Genomic DNA, 21,804 nt, shown 5'->3' on the forward strand with positions numbered 1-21,804 from the left:
AGAGGGCCTGGTTTGGGGTGTCTAGTCTTGCCATTTTCCTGGTTCACCAGATCCAGGAAGGATCACATGGCAATGGGAGGGTAGATTGATATCCACATCAACTCTGGGAACCAGAATTGTCTGGGCCACTTGGGTATGATGAGAATGACTCTAGCTTTGTTGTGGTGAATCTTTCACAGCACCTGGAGCAGTAGCAGAATGGGAGGAAAGGCATACCTCAGGTGGTCTGTCCAGAATAATAGAAGGGCATCACTCCTAGATCCCTGCCCAGACCTGTTCTGGAGAAATAATGGCTGAATTTCTTGTTTGTCTGTGAGACAAATAGGTCCTAGGATGGCATTCCCTACTGGTGAAAATCTTTTTTAGGATGGAACTGTGTAACTTCCATTCGTGGTCTGTGGAGAGGTGTCTGATGATTGTTGTCCAGAGAATTCTGTGCACCTGGCAGGTATGTTGCCAAGAGTGTTTTGCAGTTTCTAATGCACTCGTTCCATAAGCTAACTGCCTCTATACACAGAGACAGGATCTTGCTCCACCTGGTTTGTTTATGTAGAATACACTCATCATGTTATCTAATATTACCAGGATATGGTGGGACCAAATAAGTGAACAGAATGCATTACAGGCTAGGGGGACTGTTCTCAGCTCTAGTAAATAGATATGCAACCTGGAGGGTCTATCTGGGATCCCCATCCTATGAGGGATGCATCCATGACAATGCTGACATTGAGTGTGGGTGCAATGAAATATATTCCTACGTGCACTTGCTGTGGACAAGAGAACAGCCATGGCAGGAACTGTTACCTTGATGTTCATGTTGTCTCCATCTGGAGAGTAAAAAGATCAGAGTTAGACCTACAGATAATAGAGATGGAGCCTAGAAAACGGAGTTACGTAAGTACACCAGGTCATGTGTCCTAGTAGGGAAAGACAGACCTTTACTATGGTTTGAGGACTGAGAGTGACTTTTCTTTTCAAGTTGTTCATGGAATGGAAACTCTCCATAGGTCAGAAGGCCGTGGCTGAGATCAAATCTAGGGTCACCTCTATAAAGTATATAGTCTTTGTGGGAGTCAAAGTGGACTTTTCTTTGTTGATGCAGACTCCCAAGGATGCCAGGAGACTGAATAAAAATATGGTTGCTGATTGGACTTCCTGATTGGATTTTCCCATTAGCAGTCAACTGTTCAGATATGGGAACATTGTGTAACCATGTTGTCTCACCTCAGCTGCCACTACTGAGAAGACCTTTGTGAAGTCCTGGGGTGCTGTGACTGGTCCAAACAGAAGTACTCTGAACTAGTAGTGTTCTTGTCTTACCAGAAACCCAAGGAATCTTCTGTGGAGACTGATGAATGTCTACACAAAAATATGCACCTTTCATGTCACAACCCACATGCCCTCTTCTAAGGAGTGGGTTATTGATCCCAACATAATCATTCAGAATTTTGACTTGTAAATAAACACATTTAACTGTTGAAGATACAGAATGGGTCTCTGACCTCCATTTTTATGGAAAGGACAAAGTAGAACCTCTTTCCTGATGGTGATGAAACACTTGCTCTACAGTCCCTTAATGAAGGACAGAAACCACCTCCTGACGGAGAATTTCCTAGTGAGAGTGGTCCCTAAAAAGGGGATGAGGTGGGGATTTGTAAGGGGGAGGGAAGAGAAACTTGATAGCATAGCTGAAGTGAATGAATTTCAGTACCCACTTGTCTGTTGTTATTGCCTTCCAATTGTGCACAAAGAGGGTGAGATGATCACCGAAGGTTTGGGGGACAGTATGTAATGGCATCCATGGAGGATTGTCCAAGAATTGTTAAGGGAATGAAATGATTCATTGATCTTCTCACTGAAGAGATTAGACTCAGCCAGGATGAGTCCTCAATGGTATTCCGAACCTCCCAGGGAAACCCCAAAAAGTTAAGCCACAATTTGGACCTCATGATAGTGACTGGGGCAATGGCTCTAGATGCACTACATGTTGCATCCACTGCTGCCTGTGGCAATGTCTTAGCCATCAGCTTGCTTTCATTGATAAGAGGCTGGAATCAGGACCTGTCCTCCTGGGGAAGTTTATCTCTGAATGCCACAAATTTAGTGTAATTTGTGAAATAATATTTCACCAACATAGCCTGATAGTTAGCAATTCTATATTGAAGGTTTGTAGATGAAAATATCTTCTTCCCCAAAAGGTCAAGGCATTTATCACCCTTGTTAGATGGGTTGACTTGGAGTCTTGTAATCTGGATTGTTCTGTGTCTGCCTGTTCTACCAAGGAATTAGGTGTGGGGTGGGTAAACAGGAACTCTGCCCCTTTCCCTGGAACAAAATAATGCTTTCCCACCCTTTTTGAGTTGGAGCACAGGAGGCAGGAGTGTGCCACATTGGGCTAGTCAGTTCTGTAATGGCTCTGTTCACTGGGAGAATCATGTTGCTAGGGCTAGAGGGTTGAAGGATGTCCAGGAGTCTATGCTGCATGTCACAGACTCCCTCAAGTGAGATCAGTTGCAGCCCTCTGTAAAAGCTCCTGGTATTGCCTGTGGAGATGGGGATAATTGAGCAATAGCTTCATTGGGTGAAGAGGATGATACACCCATTGGAACCATCAGATCTGCCTTCGCCACGTACTCTGATGGAGCCTGCTGGTACTGGCTAGGGAAGGTGGTTGCTGTGATTCCTGCAAGGACCCCGGGTGTCTAGTATATGGATTCCATGGTCCCAATTAAGGCTGATACAAAGAGATAATAAGCTGTGGGGGTCCTCAAAGCATTCAGTTTCAAAGGTCCCTTTGGTTGTCATGTCTGAGAGGAGGACGGCTCCAAGTTCTCCTAAAGGTTCTGTCCAGACTGGTCTCTCTCAAAGGGGTGCAGGCTCGTCCAGAACATGGGATTACTCTGATGCAGAAATCAGCTCATGTTCTACTGGCAGTGCTGAAGGAAGAATGCTCTGACTTGTAGATGCAGTGGAGGTTCCTCTGATGGATTCCTCTAAATGGTTTCCTCTGTTGTACCGATGTCTCTGAGGAAGACCAGACCTGATAGAAGAGGGGATTGCAAGTACAGTAAGGCAAAAATAGCCCTCAGGAAGTAAAGGTCTCAGTTCATCCCTGTGTTTGGGGAGTATGGGAGGTTGGTACACATAGATCCCATACATCAGAAGGCAGATCCATCATTGGCTGAATTGGTACCATGGAAGGGAAGTCCAGCATGGTACTCCTGGATGGAGTTGTTGGACATACCTTCACTGCTATAATGATCAACATCAACAAAAAACACCTTTCAAGATCCATAGGCCCTATACATGCCTATCACAACATGTGGTCTACCTCACCCAGTGCACTAAATGCACCAATAACAACTATATGGATGAAAATAGATAATCACTACTATCCCGAATGAACTCACATAGGAAAATGATAAAAGACAAAACCACCACAGAGTTCACCTGTGGGTGAACACTTTTCACAAAGTGATCACTCTACATCTGACCCATCAGTCCTCAGCCTCAAAGGAAACTTGCACAACACTTTCAAAAAATGAACCTGGGAGCTTAAATTCATAACTTTGCTAGACACTAAAAATCATGGCCTTAATAAAGACACTGGATTTATTGCTTATGACAACAATCTGTAATCCACTACCCCCCTTTTTGTCCTGGGACTCCAGGAGGGTTAGGTGCCACTTCATCTTGAACAGGGGCGGCTCCAGGCGCCAAGCGCATGCCTGGGGCAGCAAGCCACGGGGGCGCTCTGCCGATCACTGCGAGGGCGGCAGGCAGGCTGCCTTCAGCGGCATGCCTGCGGAGGGTCCACTGGTCCCGCGGCTTCGGTGGACCTCCCGCAGGCGTGCCTGTGGAGGGTCTGCTGGTCCCGCGGCTTCGGACCTCCCGCAGGCACGCCAAAGCCACGGGACCAGTGGACCCTCCTCAGGCAAGCCTCCGAAGGCAGCCTGCCTGCCGTGCTTGGGGCAGCAAAATCACTAGAGCTGCCCCGATCTTGAATTGTCCCTTACAATATGTGCCAACTACTTATGCTAAACTATATGATTGCTCTTGTATTTAGCCGTGAGACTCTTAGTACCTTTCCAGACCTGAATAAGAGCTCTGTGTAGCTTGAAAGTTTGTTTCTCTTATCAATAAAAAATGGTCTAATTAAAACTATTACCTCACTTGCATCATTTGGTGGCTAAGACAGGATTAAAGTAGTTTTTAAGCTAACTTATTTAAACTTTGTTCTTGAGAGATGCTGGCTATTTCTGTCTCCGATAAGGCTCGTAATCAGGGGGAACTAATTTAACAGGAATTAAATAGAATGAAATTTTTACCTACACTTATTTTCTCTACAGCAGAGTCTCTTATTTTGCATTAATAATAATACTATCACTTCTTTAGGACTTTCCATCTGAATCTTGAACCACCTTACTGAAGCTATGTTATTTACTTAAATGTATACTTGTACACTCGGAGACAGAAATAGCCAGTACCTCAGCATACTCCTTAGTTACACGGAAGTACTTATTTTTTTAGTTTACATAGTAGAAATGGAGGAACAGATTGTAAGCAACTTTTCCTAAGATTCCCTAGTAAATATGGGACAGATCTCAGAAAAGGACTCAAACTCCCATAGTTGTTATTCAATCACCTCACTTGGTTTCCTCTTTCTCTTCAGATTTCTGATTGAATCATAAGAAAAAACAACATTATATGCTGTGCTGATCATAAAACATTCTCAAGTATTCAAAGCTTTTCCAAGGTTCGAAGGGAGTTTTCAGCGGGAGTTAGGCATTTAGCCCCCTTCAATAGACCCTTGAAAAATCTGCGGATAATCGCTTTATATCCACAGAGGTCCGTGGACCATGTTTGTGGATCAGATGCAGATACAAATTTTGTATCTGTGCTGGGCTCTAACCTTTAAGTCCTATGAAAAGCCCTGCCTAAATCACTTGCAAAATGGATAGCAAAGTCTTCATTTAAATGTATGCATCCATGGAAATAAATTATGCTGCAAAGTGTGATTAGGGATTTGCTCATGATAACAGGGCTTCCTTTCCTGCATTAAATATATTAGCTATGACTAGGACTGTCTGAGGACTCACTGTCCCAGGAAAATATGTTTTAAACTGTTTCATATTTCAGCAATTATTATTCTGGGGCTAATGCAATTTCAGATTCAGTATTTAACCAAATTTATGGCCATCTTGACATATTTTATGATGGGTATGAAATCCTTTTTTTGAGACTCCAACATATAAGAGTAACGAGATCACAGGCTACATTTACTTAGAGTGTGGGTGTCACCACAATGTAGCCACAGCAACTACAGCAATACATGATCAAATGGATTAAAAGCCCAGTTAGGATTTAAATAAAACATGTAATTATTTTTATTTTAGATCAAGAGTCCTAATTCCCAGCCCATCTCCACTGTTTGGTTGATATAGGAACTACAAGGGGAATGTTCTCCTGAAACAGGAAATAGTATGTCGTAGCATCACACACTGAATTGATGCAGACTTGGATAATTGTGAAGAGTTCCACGTGACAAAGGAATAGCTACAGCCTGCAGGTAGCATATTGGGCCAATGCTACCACATGGGAAGGGCAATTGACCCATTTAGAATCCAAAACTGTGTCCCCTAAGTACCGGCAGGAGTCACAAATCTAGTCAGTTCCTCCAAATGTTTCCCTCTATCTAACCCACTAATATCACTGCTATCTTGTCTGGATCAAGCTTCCACTAGCTTGTTTTTATCCAAGATCCTGCTTCCACTAGGGTCTATGAAAGCTGAATTTAATGAATTTAACTGAACATCAACTCTGATAGTACTGCATTTCAAAGAGCTCATGACCTCCCTCAGCAGCCATATAATCATGTTAAAAATCAGGAGTGACAGGATGGAACCTTGCAAGACCCCAGCAAAGAACTCTGTAGGAAGATGAGCAGTTGCTGATATCTAACATCATGGTGCTTCAATGCATGAAGGAACAGAATCCTTGTAAGGAAACTCCCTTGAGGAAATCCCTACATCTGGCCTGTGACGGGGTATATCAACTCCTCCCTCTTGGCCAAGGAGGCCAGGTCCCCTCAGCTCTGCTGGGCATGCTCCAACTGGAGACAGGATATAAAAAGCAGCAGAGCAACTCAGTCTGGGCTGACCACTGGTGAGGAAGGAGGTGTGCTGCTGATACTCCTGGGGGAGGACTGCCTGCATTCCAAGAAGTGGAGGCCAACCAGAGATGAACCCCAATGCACAGGTTCGGGATGCCACACAGATGGGAGAGGCTGCGGAGACCCAGAGACGGCGAAGTGCAGAGCATCAGGTAGGAAGTGACCCAGGGAAACTTGGCGGGGAAGTGGTTGTAGAACCAGAGACAGGCTCCATGTGTTTTGGTAGGCTCCCCACTGAGCAGGTAGCAGGCAACCTCGCCACCAATAGGGCGCTGGTTTGGGACATGGTGGAGAGGGTGGGCCAAACGGTGTGGTGGCCCAGCTCACTAGCATTATTGACTCTGGCTGCTAGGCCGCACTGCCCTGATAGCAGGGGCCATATTATTGACTCCGGACGCTAAGCCTCACTGCCCTGATAGCAGGGGTGTATTATTGATGCTGGCCGCTAGGCTGCACTGCCTGGCTAGTAAGGGCCGTATTATTGACTCTGGCCACTAGGCCACACTGCCCTGATAGCAGGGGCCATATTATTGACTTTGGCCACTAGGCTGCACTGCCCTGATAACCAGGGCCATGTTACTTACTCTGGATGCTAGGCTCTGCTGCCCTGATCGCAAGAGTCGCATCACTGACTAAGGCCACAGAGCCATGCAGCCCTGTGACTGTGGACAGTCCTATAGATGCTACTACGGGGCTGTAATGCACCCTGCTCACGCCAAAGGGTGGCGGGTGTATCGACCCCGTGACATGGCCCAACAAATAGGTCCCGAAGTCCTTGTGGCCTGCTCTATCAAAATGCCACAGATACCAGGGCTATAATGCATATTGTTTATGTTATTTTTTAAAAAACAGGTTTGAAACCTTCCCTATGTAAGCTGCTTACTTCTAAAAGAGATGTCAGTATTTCACACATATATAAAAATCCTCCCTATTCCACTATGTGGGGCCATTACTAACTCAGTGCTAGTAAATACAACACAGACTTTTCCCCCAATGCAATATACTCTCAAGTATAATATTTATGTAGTAGTAATTTCAATTTTGTAAGAGCTTAAGACAAAATATTGTATTGGAGTCTGTGTTATTTTAAATAAACTTACTGTACTTATTTAACTTAATTCAGAAAAAAACCCTAACAAATCCTCACTGAATTAACAATAAATGCTGAAATGTGGTTCTTTACTTACAGAACTCTAATACAAGACAACTGCATATTGATTCCTACATGGCACTTGTTCTCTCCACAATATATATACTTCACAGTGCTCAAAACTTCTAGCTACATCAAAAGAAGAAGAGAGTGGAATGCATATTTTTTGTCATTTGCATGTATCTATTTTGGATATGGTTGGAGAGATGGTTTAATGTTTTAAGATTTAGATATAAAATACAGGTTCAAGTCACAGCCACAGTTGGCTCAGTCCAACCTGCCTTCCCTAAGAAGAACTCTGTGTAGCTCAAAAACTTGTCTCCTTCACCAACAGAAGTTGGTCTAATAAAAGATATTACCTCACCCACCTTGTCTCTCCAACCTCCTGAGGTAGATAAACAAAACATACTGGGTTTATGATTGTTTCTTCCATTAAAGAACTATTCCTACCTTTGGTTTCAGTGGGGCACAAATTCGGGATCTTATTGAGTCCAATGATGCCTTTTTCCTTTTTTAGATGAAACCTTAAAAGCCAAGGCAGAAATCCTGACCTTATTTAATTCAACGAGACTTTTGCCACTGACTTCAATGGGGCCAGGATTTCACCCTGGTATTGTATCTGCTCTGTATATACCTAAAAGATCCCATGACGTTTTTTGAAGGAACATGCATTAGCCCTGGAAGGCTTAACCAAAATGTACCCTCCCCATACACACTGTTGCTACACCCACCACTGGTTATTGCCCTCCTACACCAGAGGTGGTTACATCTCTCGTGATGTATGCAGAGTACTTTGATCCTGCACTCTTTACTTGGACAAAATTCCTATTGATGGTGGGGAAGAAGGAACAGATCCCCAAAACACAATTAGAATTTTATCCAAGTAAGAGGAGCATAAGCATTCCCTAGTTTGTAATGCGCTTTGGGGATCCCTCATGATGGAAGATACTATAATCAATTTGCTATGAGTGCCACGATTATTACTATGTACCAATTTGTCTGGTCAGCAGAAAACTCAGCCTCTGTCTCATACCATGGAAGAGGTGGAAGATATTTTTCTACAGAAAAGTATACCAGTGGATGACATTTCTCAGAAAAAGTTACTGTAAAAATCAATCATTGACCCAAGAAGTATGAGGTTTTAAAGGTAGGATCTGAACTACTTATACTATGGGTATATCCACATGGCAACTGAAGGCATGATTGCAGCTTGTAAAGGCATACTCATGTTAGCTTTAGTTTAGCTAGCACAGCTAAAAGCAGCAGTAAAGCTGCAGCAGTGTAGATTTCAGTGTGGACAGCACAGGCCTGCCCAGAACTCTGCATACCTACTCATGTTCCTAGTCCACTTCTATCTTCAGCCAAACCAGCTAGACGAAAGTTAGCACAAACCAGCTAGATGAAAGTTAGCTACCTGAGCTGCAATCACATCTCCAGTTGCACCGTAGCCATGCCCTTAGTCAGGAAGTATAACAGAACATTTTAAACATGAAATCACACTGGACCACAGTGGGCAGGCAACGGCACTCATGGGGTGGAGGTAGAGGGGAAAACGTGTTAAGCATTAGACAGGTGAGGTAAGCAAGTTGAAATAAATAGCAACACATTTTGTAGGTTTTCTTCCCTTTAATTCATACAAAATTGTGAATGTGGTACAGTGTTTCAAATCTTGTCAGGACTAGAGGGTGGTGTTCCTACTCAGTTTGAAAAGTAACTTACTCCACTTCCAGTGACTTCAATAGGACTGCTTTTGCAGTAAGGTGCTACTAAACTGCAGTAAAAGTATGAGACTCTGGTCCCCAGTTCCACAGTTCAGAAGATAATGATGATAACTTTGCTCATGAATCCATGTATCTTAGCCCTGGTCTACACTACAAGTTTAGGTTGAATTTAGCAGCATTAGATCGATTCAACCCTGCACCTGTCCACACGATGAAGCCATTTTTGTCACCTTAAAGGGCTCTTAAAATTGATTTCTGTACTCCTCCCCGACAAGAGGATTAGCACTGAAATTGACAGCGCCAGGTCCAATTTGGGGTAGTGTGGTTGCAATTCGGCCTCCAGGAGCTATCCCAGAGTGCTACATTGTGACCGCTCTGGACAGCACTTTGAACTCAGATGCACTAGCCAGGTATACAGAAAAAGCCCCAGGAACTTTTGAATTTCATTTCCTGTTTGGCCAGCATGGCAAACTAAGCAGCACTCAGCAGCACAGGTGACCATGCAGCCCCCGCAGAATGTTTCTACACTCCCTCTATCATCTCCATCCCTGAGGTTATCGCAGATTAGAAGGCGAAAAAAATGCACTCACGATGACATGTTTTCCGAGCTCATGCAGTCTTCCTGCATTGATAGGGCACAGCGTAATGCATGGAGGCATTCAGTGCCAGAGGCCAGGAGAGAATTGCTGTGTTTGCTTAACGGCAAAAGTATCATGCCTCACTAGCGATCCTGCACAAGCCAGGTCGCTGTGTCACATGCAATCCGTGCTGTGTCAGCCTTGGGCGGGGAAGGCCATAGACATAGACATTGCACTAGGTAGCTTCTGTAGCTAGAGAAAACATTCCTGTGCATTTGGAAGAGTCTGTGGCAAAAAAAGAGAAGCCCTGTAGTGTAGTGGTTATCACATTCACCTTACATGCAAAAGCCCCTTAGTATAGAGGTGATCACGTTCACCTAACATGCAAAACATCCCCAGTTCAAAACCGGGCAGAAACAGGTCATTGTTCCATTTTCTGACTCCCCTCCTGCATTTTTAGTCTTAGAACAGACTGCACTGTCAAATTTTACTTTGAATTATATCAATTATGAGTTAAATAAAATGGAAGCTCTTTATAAGTTATAGTCCCGGGTTCCTTACTCACTCAGCTGCTCTGATAAATTAACATTTTTGTTAGGGGCGGGGGAAAATTTTCATGAAGCCTTTTATAGGGACTAAATGCTACCTAGGACTCTGAAATAATCTTAATGTGGTCCATAGAGTGCAATCCTTTGTTCTGGATTTGTCATTCCACAAGTTGAACTGCTTCTTACTACTGTCCAGGCTTCATGAGCCATGGGAGCAAGGGGTAGGCTGGGGTAGGTGCGACTGCACAGTAATGCCGGTTGGGAGAGCAGCCTGAGGCAGAAGCCTCCAGCTCGCATTTTATTCCAGGAAGGACTGAATCTCCATGAGATGAAACTTAAAGAAGAGAATGACCTGGAGTCACTCCCATTCAGTGCTTTAAGAGGAGGATAGCCATGTCTGTCCAGGCACCCTGATCGACCTCACCGAGGTCTGCCAGCTGAGCGGGGCTGAGTGGGACCCCTGCTGGCAGGAGCCAGCAGATGGAGCCCCAGACCAGCAGTGGGCTGAGCTGCTCAGCCCGCTGCCTGCCTGGGGTTCTGATCATGCAGGCAGACAGCGGGCTGAGCGGGTCCGGTGAACGGGACCCCGGAAAAAAGATGCAAAATGATTGTTTTCCGTTGCTTTCATGGAAGGAGGAAGGGAGGGGGGGGCCTGACAACATGTACTCAAAACCACACGTGACAAAGTTTTTGCCCCATCAGGCATTGAGAGCTTAACCCAGAAATACAATGGGCAGTGTAGACTACGGGAACTGTGGGATAGCTACCCACAGTGCACCACTCTGTAAGCTGATGCTAGCCGCGGTAGTGAGGACGCACTCCACCGACTTAATACGCTTAGTGTGGACATACACAATAGACTGCATAAAATCGACTTCTAAAAATCGACTTCTATAAAATCGACCTAATTTCATACTAAAAACAGCAAAGAATCCTGTGGCACCTTATAGACTAACAGACGTTTTGGAGCATGAGCTTTCGTCAGATGCATCTAACGAAGTGGGTATTCACCCACGAAAGCTCATGCTCCAAAACGTCTGTTACTCTATAAGGTGCCACCGGATTCTTTGTTGCTTTTACAGATCCAGACTAACACGGCTACCCCTCTGATACTAATTTCGTAGTGTAGACATATCTTTAGATCAGAGCTAGAGATACCTTACATACTTTGGAGGGCCTATTTTTAACAGGTTGCATGTTTTAAAGGATCTGCAGTGCCCCAAACAGCCATTATGTACAGATTAAAACAAAAAAGTGGCATGATCTCATGGAAGTCCAGTTGCCCTTATGGCATGAGAAAAACTGTTCAAATGGTTATCATAGGCCCTTCTTCATTGGTTTTGTATGAACAAGTGGAAAATCTCTTGCAGTCACTCTTGAATTGTTGCAATAATGTTTCAAATGAGAAATGTTAAATTAAGCAAGGCAAGCAATTCATGTTCAATAGTTTCCATCATATTGGCTACAAACCCTAAAGCCAGAATGCTGTGTGTGGATCATCTCACAGAAAGTGCCAACAATTATTTTGATAAGAACTTAGATTAAAGTGATGGTATATCTCTACAGATAAAATGAGATAAAAAAAATCTATAAGAGATGCTGAAATAGAACATGCCAGGTCTTCCAAGGGCATGTTAGCCAAACAACTTCAGGCAAGTGTAAAAACTAAGAAATAATTGGCAAATGGAGGAGTTATTTCTACTCTCAGAAAATGACAAACACAGGGGAAAAAACATTGTATTGGAATGAGTTACTGATTTAACAGAGAGATACACAAAATGCTAAGAAAGAAATAACTGAAGAAGCTTTCCATCATGTATATCAAACCAGAATGAGATGCAAGTGTCATGTGAAATAATAGCTGTATAATATTTTACATATATAATGTTTTATAATTTTGAGTCACAGTTGGATTATCTATCTTTCTATTTTAGGGTTTTATATTGCTGCCCATCATAGACTCATAGACTCATAGACTCTAGGACTGGAAGGGACCTCGAGAGGTCATCGAGTCCAGTCCCCTGCCCTCATGGCAGGACCAAATACTGTCTAAACCATCCCTAATAGACATTTATCTAACCTACTCTTAAATATCTCCAGCGATGGAGATTCCACAACTTCCCTAGGCAATCTATTCCAGTGTTTAACTACCCTGACAGTTAGGAACTTTTTCCTAATGTCCAACCTAAATCTCCCTTGCTGCAGTTTAAGCCCATTGCTTCTTGTTCTATCATTGGAGGCTAAGGTGAACAAGTTTTCTCCCTCCTCCTGATGACACCCTTTTAGATACCTGAAAACTGATATCAGGTCCCCTCTCAGTCTTCTCTTTTCCAAACTAAACAAACCCAATTCCTTCAGCCTTCCTTCATAGGTCATGTTCTCAAGACCTTTAATCATTCTTGTTGCTCTTCTCTGGACCCTCTCCAATTTCTCCACATCTTTCTTGAAATGCGGTGCCCAGAACTGGACACAATACTCCAGTTGAGGCCTAACCAGCGCAGAGTAAAGCGGAAGAATGACTTCTCGTGTCTTGTTTACAACACACCTGTTAATGCATCCCAGAATCATGTTTGCTTTTTTTGCAACAGTATCACACTGTTGACTCATATTAAGCTTGTGGTCCACTATGACCCCTAGATCTCTTTCTGCCATACTCCTTCCTAGACAGTCTCTTCCCATTCTGTATGTGTGAAACTGATTGTTCCTTCCTAAGTGGAGCACTTTGCATTTATCTTTATTGAACTTCATCCTGTTTACCTCAGACCATTTCTCCAATTTGTCCAGATCATTTTGAATTTTGACCCTGTCCTCCAGAGCAGTTGCAATCCCTCCCAGTTTGGTATCGTCCGCAAACTTAATAAGCGTACTTTCTATGCCAACATCTAAATCGTTGATGAAGATATTGAACAAGACCGGTCCCAAAACAGACCCCTGTGGAACCCCACTTGTTATACCTTTCCAGCAGGATTGGGAGCCATTAACAACTACTCTCTGAGTACGGTTATCCAGCCAGTTATGCACCCACCTTATAGTAGCCCCATCTAAATTGTACTTTCCTAGCTTATCTATAAGAATATCATGCGAAACTGTATCAAATGCCTTACTAAAGTCTAGGTATATCACATCCACCGCTTCTCCCTTATCCACAAGGCTCGTTATCCTATCAAAGAACGTTATCAGATTAGTTTGACACGATTTGTTCTTTACAAATCCATGCTGGCTATTCCCTATCACCTTACCACCTTCCAAGTGTTTGCAGATGATTTCTTTGATTACCTGCTCCATTATCTTCCCTGGCACAGAAGTTAAACTAACTGGTCTGTAGTTTCCTGGGTTGTTTTTATTTCCCTTTTTATAGATGGGCACTATATTTGCCCCTTCCAGTCTTCTGGAATCTCCCCCGTCTCCCATGATTTCCCAAAGATAATAGCTAGAGGCTCAGATACCTCCTCTATTAACTCCTTGAGTATTCTAGGATGCATTTCATCAGGCCCTGGTGACTTGCAGGCATCTAACTTTTCTAAGTGCTTTTTTACTTGCTCTTTCCTTATTTTCTCTTCTAAACCTACCCTCTTCCCGTAAGCATTCACTATACTAGACATTCCTTCAGACTTCTCAGTGAAGACCGAAACAAAGAAGTCATTAAGCATCTTTGCCATTTCCGAGTCTCCCGTTACTGTTACCCCCTCCTCATTGAGCAGTGGGCCTACCCTGTCCTTAGTCTTCCTCTTGCTTCTAATGTATTGATAAAAAGTCTTCTTGTTTCCCTTTATTCCCATAGCTAGTTTGAGTTCATTTTGTGCCTTTGCTTTTCTAATCTTGCCTCTGCATTCCTGTGTAATTTGCCTATATTCATCCTTCGTGATCTGACCTAGTTTCCATTTTTTATATGCCGCCTTTTTATTTTGTAGGTCACGCAAGATCTCAAGGGTAAGCCAAGGTGGTCTTTTGCCACATTTTCTATCTTTCCTAACCATCGGAATAACTTGCTTCTGGGCCCTTAATAGCGTCCCTTTGAAAAACTGCCAACTTTCCTCAGTTGTTTTTCCCCTCAGTTTTAATTCCCATGGGACCTTGCCTATCAGCTCTCTGAGCTTACCAAAATCCGCCTTCCTGAAATCCATTGTCTCTATTCTGCTGTACTCCTTTCTACCCTTCCTTAGAATTGCAAATTCTATGATTTCATGATCACTTTCACCCAAGCTTCCTTCTACTTTTAAATTCTCAACAAGTTCCTCCCTGTTGGTTAAAATCAAGTCTAGAACAGCTTCCCCCCTAGTAGCTTTATCAATTTTCTGAAATAAAAAGTTGTCTGCAATGCAGTCCAGGAACTTATTGGATAGTCTGTGCCCCGCGGTGTTATTTTCCCAACATATATCTGGATAGTTGAAGTCCCCCATCACCACCAAATCTTGGGCTTTGGATGATTTTGTTAGTTGTTTGAAAAAAGCCTCATCCACCTCTTCCGCCTGATTAGGTGGCCTGTAGTAGACTCCCAGCACGACATCACCTGTGTTTTTTACCCCTTTTAGCCTAACCCAGAGACTCTCCACCCTTCCGTCTCCTATGCCCATCTCCACCTCAGTCCAAGTGTGTACATTTTTAATATATAAGGCAACACCTCCTCCCTTTTTCCCCTGTCTATCCTTCCTGAGCAAACTATATCCATCCACACCAACATTCCAGTCGTGTGTATTATCCCACCAAGTTTCAGTAATGCCAATAATGTCATAGTTGTATTTATTTATTAGCACTTCCAGTTCTTCCTGCTTATTACCCATACTTCTTGCATTTGTATAAAGGCATCTAAGATACTGGTTTGATCTTGCCTCCCAGCTTCGCCCTGACCCTCCTTTCTCTCTGCCATTATAGCCCGTGCTCCCTCCTCACCGCAATATCTGAGTGCCTTCCATATAAAATCAATAACAATAGCAAAGTCCCTCATGGACTTAATAGGATCTCTGGCCCTCCTTCCTTTTTTGGGGGGGAAAAACCCCTCTACTTGGGGTGGTTTAATACTGGGGTTTTTTTTAAGCGGGGAAGAGAGGGAGTTCAGTGGATGGAGGTGTCTATGTTAGGATTTAACTGAAAATTCAGCTTCAATGTCCAATGATAGAGCAACATGGTGCCCCTTCTTACCAATACTTGTAAAGGCTGGGACCACTGGGAAGGCAGCATATTCAGTCCCTTGAAGAGTGACACTGTATGTCACTTCCCAGCGTTCTCTCACATTATGTCAACTGAAACATTCATATTAATTAGCTGTGGACACAGCTGTGCTCAGATCCTTGGAATATAGGATAAAACTGGATCTGTCCTAGAGAAATCCCCCACCACAAGCAAACAAACAAAACTTTAATTCTGGGGTGAATCACTAGTCCAATGCCTCAAAAAGAAAGAACTAAGCTTTATTCTCAGATCCCAGACTGACTTCATTGGACTGTTAGCTTAAATATATATATATATATATATATAATATATATATATAATCTTTTGACTTGTAAACTAAGTGAATTAGATATGGAAATAATAAGAGATGGACATGAAACTTCATGAGGAAATGTAGAGAGTCACTTTTCAAAATGGATCCACATTTTAACTTCTGAAATCTTAAACTACGGCATTACCTGTAAAATTTTATACCCAGGTATACAGATGCAAAAATAGCTCCCAATAGTAGCAACAGGCAGTTGTAGGAGATGGCTAAGTGGGAGACCCAAATTTAGATGGGGAGTGAGTCTTCTCCTACATAGGTTTCTAAGAGACTGGGCACTTTCAAAATTTCCAAGAGTAAGGCAAGCATAGTAACTCCCTCAACATCCCTCTGACAAGCCCAGTGGTTTGTATACAGATTGATAGCAGTAGTTAACAAGACAAGAAGCCATTATCTCATCTTTTACCATTGACAGAGGGAAGAAAGGTTGGGAGAGGAGAAAAATTCCAGGAAGATTTAACAGAGAAAGCGTCAATTTCCTTCCAGACCAGAAAGTACAACAAGAAATCATAAGACCTGCTTTTGGGGGCAGAAAGAAAGTGACATGACAACAGGCCACATTCATCTCTGATGCTTTCAACAGGGTGAATCTGCTCGAATTACAGTGGGTCCGATTTGCTTCTGAGCTGCAGTCCCTTTATGTCACTCTGGTGGTGAGAAGGGGTGTTAAAGGAGATGGAATCAGCTCCAGGGAGTAGCTGGTGTCTATATGGGCTCGCCTGTCAATGAAGAGCTGCTGACACAGCAACGTGGCAGGTCCATTTCCAGCCCCTGACATACGACGTAGGTCCGGAACACACTATATTCAGGCCAATATCTACAGTTCAGGGCCCTTAAGTGTTCTGGGCTGTGCCAGTCCCAAAACAGCTCCCAAATATGTGCAAATAGGGTTTAAGTTTCCTTTCCCCACCTATTCCTCCAATCAAGACACGGATAGAGGCATTGATTGGGTATTTGTTTCGTAGGCTAAGAGGGTTTAATAATATTAGAATTTGGGACCATAGTGGGAAAGTGCATACACAAAACCAAAGTTTGTGGCTCAGGCCCACATTTATATTAAATTCTATTAATAGAATCCATCACAGAAACTACAGAGAAGTGGGGAGAATGTGTATTTTTTTTACAGGATGTTTGGTTACACATAATTCATTACAATGCTAGGTTACTAGGACAACAGCATATTGGTTTACACTGTGAAGACAATTTTTATAACAGAAAAAACCAAGAAACCTATTATTATTGAATAACACCTTAGAGTCTGCAAAAAACGGGGAAAATAATGTGAAAGAACAGTTTTCAGACATCCATTTATGCCCATAATTTTCCACTGTTCCAGGTCATGACCATGAAAAACAAGAATATAAAACACAATGCTTCATATTCACATTGGAAATATTTGATTCAGATGATTTTAAGGACAGGCTGCTTGTTAATGCTGTTCAGACCTGGTCACGGTGAAAGCTCACATGATTGCAAGACACTAAATCCCAGTTGCACGGACTCCTCACCTGTTTAAAGTTAAGTCCATGATTAAGTGCATTGCTGAAGGGTAGCCTAAATAAACAGAAACTTACGTCATGACTAATGTCTCATCTCCAGGTTCACTGAGTAGCCCATCTACGAAGACTGACGTACTGGTGAAATTATGTGTACTCCATGTCTGACCTTCATCTATGCTGAACCTTTAAAGAGAGAAATGTCTTCCATTCATTGCAGCTCTTAAACAAATATCATAATTATTGTAATATGTTGGATAAAATCTTATGAGCGTTGTACCATAGGACTCATGATCACCAACACACAGTTGCAAAAATTGGGAATTCTTTGCCTACTTAATGTAGTAAATTAAATGCAACTCCTCCCTCCCTAACGTGCCCTGGGACTCAGCATCTCCCTTAAAAGATGTCTAGTAAACTGAGCATTGCTGAATGTCCTCAGTCAGGCCAGCATTAAGGTTTGTCACTGCATGATCTTGCTATATGCCCACAGCTTGTTAAGTGATTTCAGTTTACCCAGTTTTATTTTTGCCATAGTTCTCTGCCCATAAAATCTAAACTTGACAAACAGAATTTAGTGAAATAGGATTAAACAAAACTGCTCAGTTACTAAAATGCAGGTAGGCAGTGAGAAAAAAAGAAGCTAACCAGACTATGACCCTTCACAAATTCAGTCATCTGGTCAAGTATTGGTCAAGTGGTTTCTAAAGGACAGTACTGGGGATATCCGATCAATTCTTGTATGTAACTGGCTTCGAATTAAAACAAAACAAATTAATGTGCTGATCGTCTTTTTTCCCCAAATGGTTGAACACATTAACAAACGAAGAGAGAGAGAGAGAAATTAGTGTGAGGCTCTGCTATTTCCTTCCCAAAAAGAAAGGAAAACAGAAATAATCTCCCTCTAAATGACAAAAAAAAACCCAAGAAATCTCTTTGCTTTCCCTATATTTAACCCTAATCCCTCATATATGCTCTCCCCAGACAACTGATCACAAACTTGGCTCATATACATGCGAGTATTATCATTATGTAAAACTGAAGCATTGATCACTTGCATTCAGTACATATACATTACTCTTTGCATAATTCTAGAGATGATAGTTCTGACGCTATTCCAAAATTCCGATATGGGCAATGGTATACTGCCTACCTAAATGCATTCTGCAGCTATACATTTACTCCCTACCCCAACCCGCACGGCAATGTTAGTGTATACAGTTAAAATAGTTACTGGATTTTAGTGGTAGATTAAGTGACCTCTGTGTATAGTTTGTACTGCAGTTCACTTTGGGAAGCTTTTGAATGAACAGGGCCATGCTGATACAAAACAAGTGTTATTATTAATGATGTAGCAAAGTACTTTACCAACCACTCCTCTGGGAATGCTTTAATAAAATGTCCACCTGCATTTTGTTGGTTTAACAAATGTTAAATTAAAGTGGCTCCACCTGGATTTCTTACACAAACTTACTAAAAAGCTCATTTCTGATTAATTCTGAAGTATGTTTGAGGTCTTGAATATGTAATAACCCTACTATAACTGACTGCAGCATTACTTGAGTATTTTCAGAGGAATAGAAGTGTCTTTGATGGCCACAATGACTCCACCATGGTCCAGATACAAGATGTGATGTTCTTCTTCAAAGACCTAGAAACCAGATAAAAAGACCAAGCAGATGTCTGGGTTGGAAAAAATAAAATGCAGTACCAAAACATTATTAAAATACTTGTCAATGTATGGCTTTCTAACAGTCTGCTTTGTTAAATAAATTCAAAAGTACTTAATAATTAGTTTTATTCCTACATTGTACACAGTTATTAAAGACTGTTTCTGCCATGTGGATCAAGTTCTCAAGGTTGTGAAGGAAAATAAATTTATGCTGGTGAATTGGAAAACGTTCAGGTTCAAATCACAGTCAAATAAAATGCCTGCAGGTGATCTCAGCTTCTAACAACATGCATTCTTCATTCTTTCCCACTACATATCTCTTTCTGGCCTATCGTCTTACTTAAGGTATTTGTCATATTCTATATGCCTTGCAAAATGGCATGCCATGAAGTGTAATGCTAAGAAAAACAGGAAAGTTATTTCTGTCTGTGAGATTCTAACACATTCTTCAAAATGTACAGAACACTATGTCAATTGGTATGAGTTATATTTTCAGGATAAATAAGCTATTATTAATACTTAGTTTGTCTAACTATAGACTCTGTGCAGTTTAACAATGAGGTCACTTTGTGACTTTTGAATGGTCTAAAAAGTCAGGATGTACGTGATACTGGTTTGGTGACACAAGCGATGAATCATAACCAAGATTTGAGGATAAATGTAGGGTTCTTCCCTCTCTTTTCCACAGCTCAACAATTTGCACAAAAATCTCTCTGGTGGAAGTCCTGAATCTCAATATTGTTGATATTCATAAACTATTGAAATTGCAGCCAAACAACCAAAGGAAAAAAAGAGTACAGTGATTACCATTACAAAGGCTAGATTTATCAAGTTAGTATACAATGGTATCTGAGATACACAGTTATTTCCTATTTTAAGAAGAGAGAAATATTAGCTATCTCACACAATATTGTGGGACAGCTGTTGGTCAGTGCAGACTTTTCAATAGCAACCTATATAAACAATACCTAGGCTTAATGGAGACTATATACCAGGAAAATGAAAATAATCCTTTGAAAGTCCAGAGCCAAAATAACTGATGAAAGAAAAGGAGAAAAAGCCAAAAGCTTAATCTGAATCACAGGAAGCACTAAATAAATAAATATCTTTTCCTTTCCACATCTGAGATTTGTCATACGAAAGTGTCTGCTTGCTTCAGATGTCTGTCAAACTTCATTTAACATAGCAGCATGAGATAAAGTGAGCATTAATGCACACTCCTTGAAAATTAATACACATACATTCTACCCCTTATACAACCTGATAAAGAAAAGTGAACGAGACGTTTGCTTTACTTTGCCTTTGAGAATGAGAAAACACTGACAATGCTAAAAGCTTCTCTTTACTCATTTTGAAGCCATATCAGTGATAGACTTAAGTGTAGAAGAAAACCCTTCCCCTCCAAGCACATTTATATTCACTTCAAGGAATGAGGAAGCATTAATAAAGCAGAAAGATCCCAGCTAGAAGCTTGGCTGCATGTCTTTCTCACCTAATAAGAACATATTTAAAAGGAATCCTGTAGTTTCAAGAATCACTTTGGCTGTCTTCCATTTACAGACCAGCACCAGATATGAGAAATTTATAGTCCTGCCTGCTTATTACATACAGCTGCATATTTTAGAGAGTTCAGTAATGGATAAACACTAATTTTAGATGCACTTCAAAAGGATCAGATCAGATGTAATTAGATAAACAATGTTTGGATTACTCTCCAAACCTTCTCTGAACTGCTGCTCAAATAAAAAAAAATGGTTATTAACCTTTTGTAATTGTTATTCTTTGAGACGTGTTGCTCATGTCCATTACCTTGTAGGTGTGTGTGCTCATCCCATGAACCAGTGCTGGAAGTTCTTCTCTCAGTAATATCCGTAGAAGACTGGCTCTGGCACTCTCTGGAGTGGTGTACGTATGTACTGGTACAAGAGGCGCCAGCGGCTCTCCCCTCCCTCAGATCCTTCTTGCTGGAACTCCAACAGAGGGGAAGGATGGTAGGTCATGGAATGGACATGAGCAACACATCTTGAAAATAAACAGTTACAAAAGGTTAATAACTGTTTTTTTTGTCTTTGAGTGATTGATTGAGTGGGTAGGAGTTCATAGATGTGTTGACTGCAACACAGCTCTGCCAAATCCAAAGCGTCATCTCTGGCCTGCTGGGTGATGGCGTAACACATTGAATAATGCAGAGTCTTTCAGGTCATGTAACTTGCTGTCTGTCCTGTGAACAGTGCAAGGCCAGCGAAGGGGAGGTCTTGGATGGACTGCTGAACCTTCACCATCAGGCCTGATGACTGAAACCAGGTCGCATGCCTCACGTAAATGGCCGAAGCCATGGTGTGGGTAGTGGAGTCCGCTGCATCTGAGGTCACTTGGCAGGCTGCCCTGGCCACAGCTCTGCCCTCATCCAGAATAGTCAGGAACTCCTTCCAGAGCTCCTCTAGCAGTGAGTCTGCAAATTTGGCCATGGACTGCCAGATGTTAAAGTCATAATGGCCAAGTAAGGCCTTTTTGTTGGCCACTCTTAGCTGGAGGCTGGCCATAGAATAAATCTTTCTGCCAAAGAGATCAAGCACCTTTGCCTCCTTATTCTTAGGGGTCAATCCTGGTTGGCCCTGTCTATCGCGATCATTGGCTGCTGATACCACTAGTGAGCTTGGAGTGGGGCTTGTATACACGTATTCAAATCCCTTAGCAGGCCCATAATACTTTCTCTCTGCCCACTTGGAGATGGGGGGCAGGGAGGAGGGAGTTTGCCATAAGGCTTGATCAGCTTTACCACTCTCTCATGGAGGGAAATGCTACCTTGGAAGGGGCTGCTGAAATTAAAAATCAAACAGTGAGTCGTAGGGTTCCGCCAACTCCTCAGCCTTCAACTCCAGGTTAGATGCCACCCCCTTTAGAAGCTCCTGGTGTCCCTTTACATTGTCTTTGGGAAGTGTGTGGAAAGGTTCTGCTATTGCCTCATCAGGC

At 42.3% G+C, this 21,804-nt stretch overlaps 1 protein-coding gene across 4 annotated transcripts in view; it reads right to left on the reverse strand.

Moving 5' to 3' along the window:
* Positions 1-21,804, reverse strand: part of SORCS2 (sortilin related VPS10 domain containing receptor 2) — an 849,371-nt gene that overhangs the window by 43,581 nt on the left and 783,986 nt on the right. For all 4 annotated transcript variants that reach the window (XM_030564483.1, XM_030564482.1, XM_030564485.1 and 1 more), the window contains exons 13-14: positions 18,719-18,810; positions 17,238-17,345 (exon numbers count right to left, since the gene is read on the reverse strand). In XM_030564483.1, the coding sequence (XP_030420343.1) occupies positions 17,238-17,345; positions 18,719-18,810 (200 nt within the window). The remainder of the gene's footprint in view (positions 1-17,237; positions 17,346-18,718; positions 18,811-21,804) is intronic.

Source organism: Gopherus evgoodei, chromosome 5 (genome assembly GCF_007399415.2).
Source record: "Gopherus evgoodei ecotype Sinaloan lineage chromosome 5, rGopEvg1_v1.p, whole genome shotgun sequence".
In the NCBI taxonomy this organism is placed as follows: domain Eukaryota; kingdom Metazoa; phylum Chordata; order Testudines; family Testudinidae; genus Gopherus; species Gopherus evgoodei.